Source organism: Balaenoptera ricei, chromosome 8, assembly GCF_028023285.1.
Source record: "Balaenoptera ricei isolate mBalRic1 chromosome 8, mBalRic1.hap2, whole genome shotgun sequence".
In the NCBI taxonomy this organism is placed as follows: domain Eukaryota; kingdom Metazoa; phylum Chordata; class Mammalia; order Artiodactyla; family Balaenopteridae; genus Balaenoptera; species Balaenoptera ricei.
The window spans coordinates 72,258,199-72,275,420 of record NC_082646.1 but is presented as its reverse complement, the minus strand read 5'-3'; the positions used below and the strand labels follow the sequence as shown (position 1 = coordinate 72,275,420).

Here is a 17,222-nt window from a genome sequence, read left to right as displayed (position 1 = left end):
TTGGAAATCTTATGCACTATTGGTAGGAAAGTAACATGGCGAAGCCACTGTGGAAAACAATACGGTGGTTCCTCAAAAATTAAAATAGAATTGCTATATGATCCAGCAATTCGACTACTGCGTATATACCCAAAAGAATTGAAAAAAAGATCTGGTAGATTTTTGTACACCCATGTTCATTATTCACATTAGCTAAAACATGGAAGCAAGCCAAGTGTCCAATGATGAATGAATAAGCAAAATGTGGTATATACATACAATGGAATATTAATCAGCCTTAAAAAGGAAGGAAATTCTGATATATGCTACAGCATGGATGAAGATGAACCTTGAGGACATTATGTCAAGTGAAATAAGCCAGTCCCCCAAAATCAAATACTATTTGATTCCATTTATATGAGATTCTTAGAGTAGTCAAAAATATAGAGCCAGAAAGTAGAATAGTGGTTGCCAGAGTCTGGGAAGAGTGGGGAACGGGGAGTTAGTGTTTAATGGGTAGAGAGTTTCAATTTTACAAGATGAAAAGACTAATGAAGGTGGATGGTGGTGATGTTTGCACAAAATTATGAATATATTTAATACCACTGAACTATACATTTAAAAATGGTTAAGATGGTAAATATTGTTACGTGTATTTTACCACATTAAAAAAAGTCTGAAACAACAAAAAAAGAGAAATGCTTTGTTGTCACTACCTCGTACAATCCCCAACCAAGAGTAAATCCTGAGCACATCTGCATTTTCTATTTGACCTCTGTTTAGTTGAGAAAGCAAACTACTGGAACATTGATTTGCCTAGTTTTATTTGGTGAATAATATCAACTTCTAGATAGAGATGTCCTGGAAAGCCAGGAATAGGGTGCAAAACTTAAAGGGGTGCCAAGAATCTCAGTAACCAAGGTAAATATTTTAATGTAATATTTATAAAGATAAAAATTAATGTGAAAAAATCCATGATAAAACATCTAAATTTTTTTTTCAGGTATTACAATTTTATTACTTAAACTTATAATAGTAAATACCAGAAGAACTAATTAACAGAACCTGCTAAAAGTGGAGAAGTATTTTAATAACCATTGCAGGTAATTATGAATATTCTCCTTTGATACTACACCAAAACTCAACAAGTGGTGGGCGCTTAAAGGTCAGTTGCAATGTTGAATCTAAATATCAATGAACTTTCTGTACTCTGTTATATTAAAATGTGTAGGCCTATTGTACACTTTGAATGAATGTTGTATCCATGCATTATTATTATAATGAAAATAGTTTTGACCTGCAGACCCCTTGCAGGGGACTCAGGGACACCAGAGGTTTATGGACCACACTGTGAGAACCATTGTACAGCGTATACAACCCCTAACACACTCTCATCTTTTTTCTTTTTTTTTAATCCAGCAGGTTCTTATTAGTCATCAATTTTATACACATCAGTGTATACATGTCAATCCCAATTGCCCAATTCATCACACCCCCACACCCACCCCCCACGGCTTCCCCACCTTGGTGTCCATATGTTTGTTCTCTACATCTGTGTCTCAATTTCTGCCCTGCAAACCGGTTCATCTGTACCATTTTTCTAGGTGCCACATACATGCGTTAATACACGATATTTGTTTTTCTCTTTCTGACTTACTTCACTCTGTATGACAGTTTCTAGATCCATCCACGTCTCAACAAATGACTCAATTTCGTTCCTTTTTATGGCTGAGTAATATTCCATTTTATATATGTACCACATCTTCTTTATCCATTCATCTGTCAATGGGCATTTAGGTTGTTTCCATGACCTGGCTATTGTAAACAGTGCTGCAAAGAACATTGGGGTGCATGTGTCTTTTTGAATTGTGGTTTTCTCTGGGTATATGCCCAGTAGTGGGATTGCTGCATCATATGGTAATTCTATTTTTAGTTTTTTAAGGAACCTCCATACTGTTCTCCATAGTGGCGGTATCAGTTTACATTCCCACCAACAGTGCAAGAGGGTTCCCTTTTCTCCACACCCTCTCCAGCATTTGTTGTTTGTAGATGTTCTGATGAAGCCCATTCTAACAGGTGTGAGGCGATTCCTCATTGTAGTTTTGATTTGCATTTCTCTAATAATTAGTGATGTTCAGCAGCTTTTCATGTGCTTCTTGGCCATCTGTCTGTCTTCTTTGGAAAAATGTCTATTTAGGTCTTCTGCCCATTTTCAGATTGGATTGTTTGTTTCTTTAATATTGAGCTGCATGAGCTGTTTATATATTTTGGAGATTAATCCTTTGTCCGTTGATTCATTTGCAAATATTTTCTCCCATTCTGAGGGTTGTCTTTTCGTCGTTTGTAGTTTCCTTTGCTGTGCAAAAGTTTTAAGTTTCATTAGGTCCCATTTGTTTATTTTTGGTTTTATTTCCATTACTATAGAAGGTGGATCAAAAAAGATCTTGCTGTGATTTATGTCAAAGAGTGTTCTTCCTATGTTTTCCTCTAAGAGTTTTACAGTGTCCAGTCTTACATTTAGATCTCTAATCCAGTTTGAGTTTATTTTTGTGTATGGTGTTAGGGAGTGTTCTAATTTCATTCTTTTACAGGTAGCTGTCCAGTTTTCCCAGCACCACTTATTGAAGAGACTGTCTTTTCTCCATTATATATCCTTGCCTCCTTTGTCATAAATTAGTTGACCATAGGTGTGTGGGTTTATCTCTGGGCTTTCTATCCTGTTCCATTGATCTATATTTCTGTCTTTGTGCCAGAACCATATTGTCTTGATTACTGTAGCTTTGTAGTATAGTCTGAAGTCAGGGAGTCTGATTCCTCCAGCTCCACTTTTTTCCCTCAAGACTGCTTTGGCTATTCAGGGTCTTTTGTGTCTCCATACAAATTGTAAGATTTTTTGTTCTAGTTCTGTAATAAATGCCATTGGTAATTTGATAGAGATTGCATTGAATCTGTAGATTGATTTGGGTAGTATAGTCATTTTTACAATATTGATTCTTCCAATCCAAGAACATGGTATATCTTGCCATCTGTTTGTATCATCTTTAATTTCTTTCATCAGTGTCTTATATTTTTCTGCATACAGGTCTTTTGTCTCCCTAGGTAGGTTTATTCCTAGGTGTTTTATTTTTTTTTGTTGCAATGGTAAATGGGAGTGTTTCCTTAATTTCTCTTTCAGATTTTTCATCATTAGTGTAAGGAATGCAAGAGATTTCTGTGCATTAATTTTGTATCCTGCAACTTAACCAAATTCATTGATTAGCTCTAGTACTTTTCTGGTGGCAATTTTAGGATTCTCTATGTATAGTATCATGTCATCTGCAAACAGTGACAGTTTTACTTCTTCTTTTCCAATTTGTAATCCTTTTATTTTGTTTTCTTCTCTGATTGCCGTGGCTAGGACTTCCAAAACTATGTTGAATAATAGTGGTGAGAGTGGACATCCTTGTCTTGTTCCTGATCTTAGAGGAAATGCTTTCAGTTTTTCGCCATTGAGAATGATGTTTGCTGTGGGTTTGTCCTATATGGCCTTTATTACGTTGAGGTAGGTTCCCTCTATGCCTACTTTCTGGAGAGTTTTTATCATAAATGGGTGTTGAATTTTGTTGAAAGCTTTTTCTGCATCTATTGAGATGATCATGTGGTTTTTCTCCTTCAATTTGTTAATATGGTGTAGCACATTGACTGATTTGCATATATTGAAGAATCCTTGCATCCCTGCGATAAATCCCACTTGATCATGGTGTATGATCCTTTTAATGTGTTGTTGGATTCTGTTTGCTAGGATTTTGTCGAGGATTTTTGCATCTCTATTCATCAGTGATATTGGTCTGTAATTTTCTTTTTCTGTAGTATCTTTGTCTGGTTTTGGTATCAGGGTGATGGTGGCCTCGTAGAATGAGTTTGGGAGTGTTCCTTCCTCTGCAATTTTTTGGAAGAGTTTGAGAAGGATGGGTGTTAGCTTTGCTCTAAATGTTTGATAGAATTCACCTGTGAAGCCAAGCCATCTGGTCCTGGACTTTGGTTTGTTGGAAGATTTTTTTTTTTTTTTTTTTTTTTTGGCTGTGTTGGGTCTTCGTTTCTGTGCGAGGGCTTTCTCCAGTTGCGGCGAGTGGGGGCCACTCTTCATCGCAGTGCGTGGGCCTCTCACTATCGCGGCCTCTCTTGTTGCGGAGCAGAGGCTCCAGATGCTCAGGCTCAGTAGTTGTGGCTCACGGGCCCAGTTGCTCCGCGGCATGTGGGATCTTCCCAGACCAGGGTTCGAGCCCGTGTCCCCTGCATTGGCAGGCAGATTCTCAACCACTGCGCCACCAGGGAAGCCCTGTTGGAAGATTTTTAATGACAGTTTCAATTTCATTCCTTGTGATTGGTCTGGTCATATTTTCTATTTCTTCCTGGTTCAGTCTTGGGAGGTTATACCTTTCTAAGAATTTGTCCATTTCTTCCAGGTTGTCCATTTTATTGGCATAGAGTTGCTTGTAGTAGTCTCTTAGGATATTTCTGTGGTGTCTGTTGTAACTTCTCCTTTTTCATTTCTAATTTTATTGATTTGAGTCCTCTCCCTCTTTTTCTTGATGAGTCTGGCTAATGGTTTATCAATTTTGTTTATCTTCTCAAAGAACCAGCTTTTAGTTATATTGATCTTTGCTATTGTTTTCTTTGTTTCTATTTCATTGATTTCTGCTCTGATCTTTATGATTTCTTTCCTTCTGCTAACTTTGGGTTTTGTTTGTTCTTCTTTCTCTAGTTCCTTTAGGTGTAAGGTTAGATTGTTTATTTGAGATTTTTCTTGTTTCTTGAGGTACGCTTGTATAGCTATAAACTTCCCTCTTAGAACTGCTTTTGCTGCATCCCACAGGTTTTGGATCGTCGTGTTTTCATTGTCTTTTGTCTCTAGGTATTTTTTGATTTCCTCTTTGATTTCTTCAGTCATCTCTTGGTTATTTAGTAACATAGTTTTTAGCCGCCATGTGTTTGTGTTTTTTAAGTTTTTTCCCCTGTAATTCATTTCTAATCTCATAGCATTTTGGTCAGAAAAGATGCTTGATATGATTTCAATTTTCTTAAATTTACTGAGGTTTGATTTGTGACCCAAGATGTGATATATCCTGGAGAATGTTCTGTGTGCACTTGAGAAGAAAGTGTAATCTGCTGTTTTTCGATGGAATGTCCTATAAATATCAATTAAATCTATGTGGTCGATTGTGTCATTTAAAGCTTCTGTTTCCTTATTTATTTTCATTTTGGATGATCTGTCCATTGGTGTAAGTGAGGTGTTAAAGTCCCCCACTATTACTGTGTTACTGTCGATTTCCTCCTTTACAGCTGTTAGCAGTTGCGTTATGTATTGAGGTGCTCCTATGTTGGGTGCATATATATTTATAATTGTTATATCTTCTTGGATTGATCCCTTGATCATTATGTAGTGTCCTTCCTTGCCTCTTGTAACATTCTTTATTTTAAAGTCTATTTTATCTGATATGAGTATTGCTACTCCAGCTTTATTGTGATTTCCATTTGCATGGAATATCTTTTCCATCCCCTCACTTTCAGTCTGTATGTGACCCTAGGTCTGAAATGGGTCTCTTGTAGACAGCATATAGATGGGTCTTGTTTTTGTATCCATTCAGCAAGCCTGTGTCTTTTGGTTGAAGCATTTAATCCATTCACGTTTAAGGTAATTATCGATATGTATGTTCCTATGACCATTTTCTTAATTGTTTTGGGTTTGTTTTTGTAAACAAAGAAACCCTTTTCTTCTCTTGTGTTTCCCACATAGAGTAGTTCCGTTAGCATTTGTTGTAGAGCTGGTTTGGTGGTGCTGACTTCTCTTAGCTTTTGCTTGTCTGTAAAGCTTTTGATTTCTCCATCAAATCTGAATGAGATCCTTGCCGGGTAGAGTAATCTTGGTTGTAATTTCTTCCCTTTCGTCACTTTAAGTACATCATGTTACTCCCTTCTAGCTTGTAGAGTTTCTGCTGAGAAATCAGCTGTTAACCTTATGGGAGTTCCCTTGTATGTTATTTGTAGTTTTTCCCTTGCTGCTTTCAATAATTTTTCTTTGTCTTTAATTTTTGCCAATTTGATTACTATGTGTCTCGGTGTGTTTCTCCTTGGGTTTTTCCTGTATGGGACTCACTGCGCTTCCTGGACTTGGGTGGCTACTTCCTTTCCCATGTTAGGGAAGTTTTCGACTATAATCTCTTCAAATATTTTCTCGGGTCCTCTTTCTCTCTCTTCTCCTTCTGGGACCCCTATAATGCGAATATTGTTGCGTTAAATGTTGTCCCAGAGGTCTCTTAGGCTGTCTTCCTCTCTTTTCATTCTTTTTTCTTTATTCTGTTCTGTAGCACTGAATTACACCATTCTGTCTTCCAGGTCACTTCTCCGTTCTTCTGCCTCAGTTATTCTGCTATTGATTCCTTCTAGTGTAGTTTTCATTTCGGTTATTGTATTGGTCATCTCTGTTTGTTTGTTCTTTAATTCTTCTAGGTCTTTGTTAAACATGTCTTGCATCTTCTCGATCTTTGCCTCCATTGTTTTTCTGAGGTCCTGGATCATCTTCACTATCATTATTCTGAATTCTTTTTCTGGAAGGTTGCCTATCTCTACTTCACTCAGTTGTTTTTCTGGGGTTTTATCTTGTTCCTTCATCTGGTACATAGCCCTCTGCCTTTTCATCTTGTCTATCTTTCTGTGAATGTGGTTTTTGTTCCACAGGCTGCAGGATTGTAGTTCTTCTTGCTTCTTCTGTCTGCCCTCTGGTGGATGAGCCTATCTAAGAGGTTTGTGCGGGTTTCCTGATGGGAGGGACTGGTCGTGGGTAGAGCTGGGTGTTCCTCTGGTGGGCAGAGCTCAGTAAAACTTTAATCCCCCTGACTGCTGATGGGTGGGGCTGGGTTCCCTCCCTGTTGGTTGTTTGGCCTGAGGCAACCCAACACTGGAGCCTACCTGGGCTCTTTGGTGGGGCTAATGGTAGACTCTGGGAGGGCTCACACCAAGGAGTACTTCCCAGAACTTCTGCTGCCAGTGTTCTTGTCCCCACGGTGAGCCACAGCCACCCCCCGCCTCTACAGGAGACCCTCCAACACTAGCAGGTAGGTCTGGTTCTGTCTCCCCTGGGTTCACTGCTCCTTCCCCTGGGTCCCAATGTGCACACTACTTTGTGTGTGCCCTCCAAGAGTGGAGTCTCTGTTTCCCCCAGTCCTGTCAAAGTCCTGCAATCAAATCTCACTAGCCTTCAAAGTCTGATTCTCTAGGAATTCCTCCTCCCGTTGCCGGACCCCCAGGTTGGGAAGCCTGATGTGGGGCTCAGAACCCTCACTCCAGTGGGTGGACTTCTGTGGTATAAGTGTTCTCCAGTCTGTGAGTCACCCACCCAGCAGTTATGGGATTTGATTTTGCTGTGATTGCGCCCCTCCTACCATCTCATTGTGGCTTCTCCTTTGTCTTTGTATGTGGGATATCTTTTGTGGTGAGTTCCAGTGTCTTCCTGTCGATGATTGTCCAGCAGCTAGTTGTCTAAAACATCTAAATTTTGAATAAAGATGGGATCTGACAGGACAAGGAATAGGGTGAGGTGAGCAAGGCAGGCTTATGTAAATGCCACATACCATCCTGCCTTCATTTAAAATGCTGATATTTTGTTCATCACAGATTTTTACATTAATTTTTGTTTTTAGAAATATTTTATTAACCAATATATATCTTGCTTTCTCAGTTTTTGTCACTGCCTTAAATTTGGCACTAGAGGAGAATGCCTTACTTGCTCAACCTAATCCAGTCCTGCTTACCAGCTTTTACAAGTACAACGTCTTCTTCCAAGTTGAAACAGCTCATGTGATCCATCTCTTCTAGGAGGTGTTTGTCAGTTTTGATTCAGTACACCTGGTTTGCCTCGTGACTCCAGCTCTCCAGTGGGTTCAAAAAATTATGATTTTGAAGATTATCCAGCTTTTTCTCATTGTTAGGGTTGAGTGACACTCTTGCTGCTTTCTAAATCCTAAGCAGGAGTGGAACTTTTTTTTTATTACCATTTTAACCATTTTTAATTGTACAATTCAGTGGCACGTAGTTTATTCACAATGTTAAGTAACCATCACCACTATCCATTTTCAAAATTTGTTCATCATCCCAAATAGAAACTCTGTATCCATTAAATAATAACTCCCCATTCCTTCCTCTCTGCAGCCCCTGGTAACCTCTATTATATTTTCTGTCTCTATCAGTTTGCCTATTCTAGATACATACATCTTATCAGTAGAATCATACACTATTTGTCATTTTGTGTATGACATTTCACTTAGCATAGTGTCCTCAAAATTTATCAATATTGTCACTTGTGACAGAATTTCTTTTAAAGACTGAATCCTATTCCACTGTGTGTACATACACATTTCATTTATCTGTTCATCTGTTGATGGACACTTGGGTTGTTTCCACTTTTTGGCTATTGTGAATAATGCCGCTATGAACACTGGTGTACAAAATATCTGCTTGAATTCCTGCTTTCAATTATTTGGGGTATATAACTAGAAGTATCATTTTTAAAATTTAAAATTGTTTTGATTTTAAATGTCATGTAAACATATTACTAAAATTCAGAAAGGAGAAAAAAAATTACTTTTAAACAATTACTGTATTTTTTCCCGGATTTTATTCCCATTTATTTTTGTTTTCTTTAACAATAATGTACTGTGTCAGGTTCCCTGGGAAGCTGAGACAGAGATCTGCATGCAGAACATGTACTAGGGTGTACTCCTAGATCAACACCTGTCAGGGAGTGTAAAAAGGGTATTTGGCAGAGAGGAAAGTTGAACTGCACAAGGAAGGCTGGTCCCCAGGGAGCTCCAAAGCTGGGCCAGGACTTCAGACTTGTACCTCCTTCAGACAAGAAACCTGAGTGTTTACACCTCCCTGGACTAGTGCAGCTTTGATGGCATATGACCTATGCAATCACACAGGGCCCCCCACACTCAGAAGAGCTCCATGTCTTGGTTTAATTATCAGCTGTAACAGACACTTGTCACTTTCTTAATTTTTTTTCATTTTTTTAATTTTTTATTTTTTGTTACTTTAATTTTTGAACGAGGGGCCCCACATTTTCATTTTCACTGGGCCCTGCAAATTACATAGCTAGTCCTGTCCTCCACCATACATTCGATGAGAGTTATTCCCAGGGAGGGAGCCAGACCTTGAACAAGGTCTTTTGACCTTGAACAACCTCTTTTGTCTGAAAGCCATTCTCAGAAAGTGACTCATCTGGGAGCTATCAGCCACCCATACTCCAGAGAGCTGGAGCAGTGTAAGCTTCAGTCTGAAAGCATTTAGATGGTAAATGACAGCAACCACTACAAGGAGCTTCAGACACATAATACTTTTACATAGTTGGAATTATGCTGAATATATATAGATTTGTTGTCTACTTTACACCTGATGTCATATCATAGACATTTTCAGTGAAACTGTATTGTCTTCATAGCTATCCTTTTTTAACTATATGCACTATTTCAAGGGCAGATGTATTTTACATAATGATTTCATTTCCCTCATCAGTCATTATTTCTATATCTATTTTACTATTTCATCACCTATAATTTTCTCACCAGCTTCTCAAATTTTCTGCGGAAACAATGAAATACAAACTTCTCTACTGATTTACTGTTAAACAGTTAGGTTTCTGACTTATTGCTATTTAAATAATGTTATAATGAACATCTTCCTTTATACAGGATTTTCTAAGATTGATGTCAATTCCCTTGGTGTAGATTTCTATATATAGATTTATTAGTTGAGGTAGGCCAATTTTATGGCTTTTGATACAAACTGTCAAGTTGTTTTCCAAAAAAATTATATCAATTACACACCCAGAGACAAGAGAATACCAGTTTCACAGCATCATGGCCATTATTGTGTATTATTTTTTTAAATATATTGTGGTTCATATTTTTTAAATGTTTTAAATTATTTTTTCTCATTTAATTAGCAAAATAGTACATCAGAGTTGTTTTAAGTCAACAATTTATGAAAAAAAAATTTTAAACACACAAAAATTGAAAGAACTGTACAGTGAATACCCATATACCCAATACCTGGACTTAAACATTTTGCAATATTTGCTTTAACACATATGTTGATATCTAGTCATCCCTCTATCCATCAATGCATATTTTTTTAATTTACCTCAAAGTAAGTTGTATTCAACATTATTCTTCATCCCTCACTTTAGCATGTGTACCACTAAACAGAGTTCAATATTTTTTTACTGGTCTTTTAAAATGTAAAATTTAAATACAATAAAATGCATAAATCTTAAGTGTACCATTTGCTGAGTTTTGGCAAACACATACACCTATGAAACACAAACATCTATCATGATGCCATAAAGTTGCTTCATGCCTCTTTCCATTAAACCCTGACCCCAATACATGCCCCCCTCCCAGAGGCAACCACTATTTTTAGTTTTTTAAATCATAGTTTACATGAGCCAATTCCAGAACTTCATATCAATGGAATTATACAGTATGTAAGTCTTTGGGATGAGGATTCTTTCACTCAGCATAATGTCTTTGAGATTCATCCCTGTTGTTTCATGTACTAGCAGGTTTTCTTCTCCCTTTTTATTGCTGAGTAGTATTCCATAGCATGAATATACTACAGGTATTTATTGATTCTCCTGTTAATGGACACCTGGGCTTTGTCCATTTTTTGTCATTTATGAATAAAGCTGTTAAAAATTTCAGAGATTTTTATCTCACATTTATTATTTTGAGTGAAGTTGTGCATTTTCATTGTATTTATTTACCAGTTGTAATCTCTCTTTAATGAATTATATATTTACTCATGACATTTGCTTAACAATTTCTTGGAGTTTCAAGCATTTTCTATACAAATTTAAGAGCTTTTTTAATAGTAAAGGTATTCCTTCTATAACTACCTTACTTGTAGTTTGTATTTAACAATCTTTACTACTTTGTGGGGGGCAGTAATGGCCAAATCTCAAAATTTACTTATAAAATAGAAGTTCTATTTTATAACATATTCTGAAATTATCCAAGAGGATTAACTACATATATTTAAAGAATTTTTTTGTTCTCTGTGGAAATTTAATAGCAGTATACAGAAATACACATACACACATTTACAAAACTTTACAGAGACAAAATGAGTGGTTTAAATTTTACTTTAAATTCACGTGTAAGTTCTACACTATCAGTAGATTCATAGCTGAGAACTTATTATGAAGTTCTGAAATTGAGTAATAAGAAGCCTCTGATTCTGGCATATATCTGGAGAAAACCATAATTTGGAAAGATACATGTACCCCAATGTTCATTGCAGCACTATTTACAATAGCCAGGACATGGAAGCAACCTAAATGTCCATCGACAGAGGAATGGATAAAGAAGATGTGGTACATATATACAACAGAATATTACTCAGCCATAAAAAAAGAATGAAATAATGCCATTTGCAGTGACATGGATGGACCTAGAGATTGTCATACTGAGCGAAGTAAGTCAGACAAAGACAAATATCATATGATACCGCTTATATGTGGAATCTAAAAAAATGGTACAAATGAACCTATTTGCAAAACAGAAATAGAGTCACAGATGTAGAAAGCAAACTTATGGTTACCAAGGGGGAAAGGGAGGGAGAGGGATAAATTGGGAGATTGGGATTGACATATACACACTATTATATATAAAATAGATAACTAACAAGAACCTACTGTATAGCACAGGGAACTCTACTCAATACTCTGTAATGACCTATATGGGAATAGAATATAAAAAAGAGTGCATATATGTATATGTATAACTGATTCACTTTGCTGTGGAGCAGAAACTAATACAATATTGTAAATCAACTATACTCCAATAAAGATTAATTTAAAAAAAAGAAGCCTCTAATTCTGATCACCAATTCCAATGGGGGATGGGGGAGTTACACCACCAAGCAATTCTTCAACACCAGCTGGGTGTCCTACAATTCAACTAAATTCTGATATTGTCTACCTGGAGATAGCAACAGAGCCTACAGTTTAAGTGTTAAGTCTCACAGGACAGCACCCCTCCACACACAGTTCAGACGCCAACCACAAGTCCAGGTTGTCACCTGTGCTTCTTATAGATCAGAGGTCCCCATGACCTCCTGGAGTTTGATTAATTGCTAGAGCGGGTCACAGGAACTCAGGGAAACATTTTACTTACTAGAGTTACCAGTTTATTATAAAAGTACAAACTCAGAAACAGCCAGAAGAAAGAGATGCATGGGGCAAGGTATGTGGGAAGGGGCATGGAGCTTCCATGCTCTCTCCAGTCATGCAACTCTTCCTGCATCCCCACATGTTCACCAACACGGAAGCTCTCTGAACCCCATCTTTTTGGGGGGTTTTATGAAGCGCTTGTTACAGAGACATGACTGATTAAATCACTGGCCACTGGTGATTAAATTCAAATTTAGCCCCTCTCCCCTGCCAGGAGGTCAGGAAGTGAGACTGAAAGTTCCAACCTCTAATCACTTGGCTGGCTCTACTGGCAACCAGCTTGCATCTTTGGGAGCAGTCCAAAGTCACCACATTAACATAACAAAAGACACCTTTGTCACTCTCCTGGCTTAGGAAATTTCTAGGGTTTTACTAGTTCTGTGCTGGAAATAGGACAAAGGCCAACTATATATTTCTCATTATAAATCACAGCATCATGTTGCTAAAATGCTTTTTTTTCAAAGTTTTCATTTCCCCTGGGAAAATATTTACTGAAAAACTGTATTTAGGAAATTAGGTTAAAATACTGCTTTTGGATCAATCCGTGTGCAAGCAAGACACTGTTTTTTTAAGTCTGGCTCTTCCTCTATCATGGCAGGGTTTGAAGATCTCTAATTAACTAAACTGTTCCAAATTGTACAGAGATTATAGTTTTTGAAGTAGAGAGCTGAAAGCTTTCTATCAAAGGACCTATTGTGAGAGAAAGTAGAAAGAAAATGAAGTGGTTGCTAGCCTGGTGTATATTAGGGTATTATCAGAGAGAACGATGGCACTTGTCTTTGGAGAAGCTGACAAATCCAGGTAGCAGGGTACCCAAATGGGAATTTTACTTAATGATCTGGCAGTAATGTAACATGATGGTTAATCTCATGTGTCAACTTGACTGGGCCAAGGGATGCCCATTTCTGGGTGTGTCCTTAAAGACATTAAAGAATGGATTTTGTTACATCCACTTTCCTTTCCCTTTCTACTTGGAACACAATGTCCCATATAAGACCAGAAACTTGACAAATATTTCAGTAAAACTTGCCATGCACATTAGAGGGATAATAAGTCCTTGGGTATAAACTGGTTCTATGACCCAGACAGCAATTTCTGATCCCAACACTTATCACATTTCCTGTTATACAGGCTTATAGAACTGTTTCTTTACATCAGAAAACTTGACCGTTTGTAATGCTATATGTGATTATTTGATTGATATAGTCATCCCCCCAGTAGACTCTAAGTCCCAGGAAAGTGGGGACCATGACTGGTTTTGCTCACCATTACATCGCCAGCATGTAGTCTAGTAGGTGTTCAATAATTCTGTGATGAATGACTGAAGAAACAAGTGGCAAGTCCAGAGCCCAGACTTCTGGTTCCACTGGTGCTGCCTTGTGTGACTTTGGACAGAGAATTACATTTCCACTGAGTCTCAGATACCACGTTTGGAAGAGGGTCTTCAACAAGATGGTCACTAAGTGTTCATCCACTTTAGACTTCTAATCCCTTTAAATACAAGAAAAGAAACAAAAGATGTCAAGATTAGAAGATGGACCAGTAGGGTGCTGGAAGAGAAGCAGTGGCAGAGGGTGGTTGGCTGAGCATCCCCAGGAAATGGCAGGAATGACTCCTGGGAGAAGTGTGATCTGTCTGCAACCTTTGGAAAATTGTGAAGGGAAAGAAGTTTCTCATTGAAAACCTCTTTTTTTCTTTCTGTATCCCTTTCTTAAGTCCCCACACCTACCACCTTCAACATGACCATGCCAATAACTCCAGCAAATCAGTGTCATCACACCTCCCATTCTGTCCTGCCTCTAAGAAAATGCTGGAATAAACACATTCACGTGTAAGTGCAGTTTTAGGAACCTTCTAACACTTTACTCTCCTGCCATCAGGGTTTGAATTTTCCAACTTAGCCTGTTTGGGGGAATAAATTAAATGATAAAGATTGAACTTCAGGCAAGGTGGGGACTTTTTTGTAGTGGTCAAAGGGAGACTTTCATAAGGCTCCTCAAATCCCATGCAGAGGTGCCAAGCTCCAGCAGCTTCACCTCAGTACCTCGCTCCTAGGAGCATCAGGAAAATCCAAGTGCACAAACCCAGTTCCTACATACCACTTTGCCATTAAAATCATCATTTAGGTTCCCTACATCCCAGGGCTGGGACTCTGGTGAGGCATGTGAGGCACTAACCTTGGGAGCAAAATAAGGGGGCACTGAAATACTTAGTAATCAAGATAATATTCTAATGTAACACTTTAAAATCAAAATTAATGTGAAAAAATCCATGATGACCAAGATATCAAATTTTTAATGAGCCAACATCAGTACTGTTGATTTTTTTTCTTTTGCCTCAGGCTCCAATATGGCTCGGCTAGGCACTTCCTTGACTCTCACTCCCTTCCATTCTGATGAAGTGCAACTGTGAGTGCACATAATGAAATGTGCCAAGGAGGCACCTTGTGCTGATTGCATCACTGTGCACTGGGGTGGGGGGTTGGGAGAGCACCCAGGGCTCAGGCCAGGGGAGCAGCCATCCAGAAACGGCAGGGAGCCCTCAGAATGCGTCCTGGAGGGAGGTTCCCAAAGCCCAAGAAAGGGGCTCTCACTGGAGCACAGCAACCCTGTTGAAACCATTACGTGTCTGCACAGAAATGTCAGAACCATGAACAGGGTTTTCACATTCCGCCCGGCATACTAAAGACGGGATGTCTGCCATGAAACAGTGAAATCCTCCATTTCCTGTTCTACAAAAACTTCCCTGTCCTGAAAAAAATCCACAAACATAATATTGGTTTTTTTCTATCACTCTAGTAGCAAATGCAGGGAAGGGGGACAAAGAAAGCTATTTCTCTTTGCTGAGCGCTGAGAGAACACGATAAATGATGAAAACGATGACAGGGAAGGATCTGTGTTCTGAGAGACTTTTAGTGAGTCATGAAGACCTCCCACACACACTGTCCCCAAGGGGCAGTGGAGGTGGGGAAGAGGCATCTCATCAGTGCCGTTAGTGAGTCAGACGGTTGTCAAGGCTTCAGCTCTCCTCTGCTAACGTAGGCAGGGGGAGAATGCCAAAGGAGAAATGCTCCTTACTCTAAGTGAATGGGAGGATATTTTTGGAACGGAAATTAATCGTTTTTGAAAATAAATAATGGAAGGGGGCCACTCGAACCAAGTACCATACTGCGAAACAGTTGTGGCCAGTCAGACAACACAAGTGGGATGATGTTGAGGAAGGCAGGCAGGGGTGACCTCAGACATCCAGTAGGTAATATCACTCCACTCCTAGTGCCTCGGCATCACTGTGCTCCAGCTGCAATGGCAATATCCTACCTGGGCCATCTCCACTGACCTTTGGTTAGACATTGAGGGCTAAGTTTATCAATGACCTCTCATACTATTTTTTCCATTTTCCTAGAAGACCAGAGAGTGAAAAGATAGGTAACGTCAGTTAATCACATAAATACTGCACGATCATCACAATTGTTAAGGCATCACAAACAAAAATGCCTCATACCATAAGAAGGAAAAATCTGACTAGTAAAAGAGGCAAAGTAATATGATTACTGTCTTTTTACATTGATGGGTCAATTCTCTAATGGAGATTCTAAAGATTATGCCTCTGAGCTAAAGACCACAGTGCTGATAATCGCCCCACTTTTCTACTCTGAAATAAGCAGACCTCATTCCTAAAAAGATACCCACAGAAAGGGCTGGCTGCCAGGGACGCATGATGCCCCTGGCCCAGTGAGGGAGGCCGTGCTGTCATGTCTTCCAGGCCCAGGTCTCAACACCCTGGAAAAGGCCTCCAGGCTCGGTACCCACCCAGGCTGGGGTTTGCCTAGAGCCGGGCCCAGATCCAGAGGGCGGCACACCCTCCGGACAGCGGACTGTGAGCTGGAAAAATCCAGGAGTAACTGGGCCCACGGGCCCTATGCTCAGCCAGCCAATGGCCATAGAAGTGGGACGGGACCTCAGGGTCTCCGGGGCAGTGGGATATGGCAAGACTTCGCAGCTCCAGCCCCCGGCCATGGTTGGAAACTCGCGGAGCTGAGGCCTTCGCGGCAGCCCTCAGCAGCACTCTATTCCCGCTACTCTTTGTGCTGGGGGTTCGCCAGTATGGCATTCGGGTCTGCCATTTACCGGCGACATCTACTCGCTGGCCGTCTTGGCCGAGCTCCCCTATGTCTACATGAAAAAGTAGAGCCAGCTGTACCATTAGGTACAGCCTGACCTACCTCGGGCAGGAACGGCTCGGGCCTTCCTCCTGGGTGGGCTGACGCCTGTGGGTGCGAGCTGTCGAGACCCCTCTCCGTGTGCCCAAGGCTTGGAGGGAGACCCGCTTCCCAGGCCGGGAGTCGAGGTACTCGGGCGGCGCCGCCGTGAGGTTGAGGGAGAGCCCCGCCCAGCCGCGAGCCCTTACCACCTGACACCAGCTGGATCCCGGAAAGAATCTCGCGTCCCCGAAGACTACGAGGAGCCGCTCCCGCGCCTGCGCAGTGGGCTCTGAGGCTCGCGCAGGCCGCCCCGTCGGGAGTGGTAGGCGCTACCTTCAGCGCGCCCAGCCTTTGGCGCCTACGGAGCCGCGCGATGTGCGTAGGTTAGCTTCCACCCCCCCGCTTCTCTAGAAAGCCAGGAGTCCGATTTTTAGGACCGAGTTAATGGTTAATAGGAGGTAGTTGTATGTTTGCGTTTGAGAATGGCTGGTCTAGGCGTCTGACGAGAGGCTGAGAGAGCACAGGTGAAGGCCTCTGGGAAATGACCGTGAAAGAGAGAATGAACTAATGAGTGAAAATAAGTGCGGAGTCGCAGTGCCGTCCTGTCTGCCCGGAGCCAGGAACGTCCCCGCAGCAAACACGGAGACTGCGCCGCCGGCGGCCATGGGCCAGCTTCCCTTGCAGTGCAGGCGCCCGGGGTCAGGTCCTCTGGTCCTCCCCTTTTTACAGAGAAGGAAACTGCGGCACAGACCTGCTGAGTGACTTGCAGGCAGC

General features: G+C 40.3%; 1 protein-coding gene across 1 annotated transcript in view; it reads right to left on the bottom strand.

Annotated features, from left to right (window-relative positions):
* The window catches only part of LOC132370181 (calcitonin receptor-stimulating peptide 1-like), an 85,978-nt gene that overhangs the window by 10,570 nt on the left and 58,186 nt on the right, over nt 1–17,222 (bottom strand). Inside the window, exon 3 of the mRNA XM_059929924.1 lies at nt 12,503–12,515. Coding sequence (XP_059785907.1) covers nt 12,503–12,515 — 13 coding nt within the window. The remainder of the gene's footprint in view (nt 1–12,502; nt 12,516–17,222) is intronic.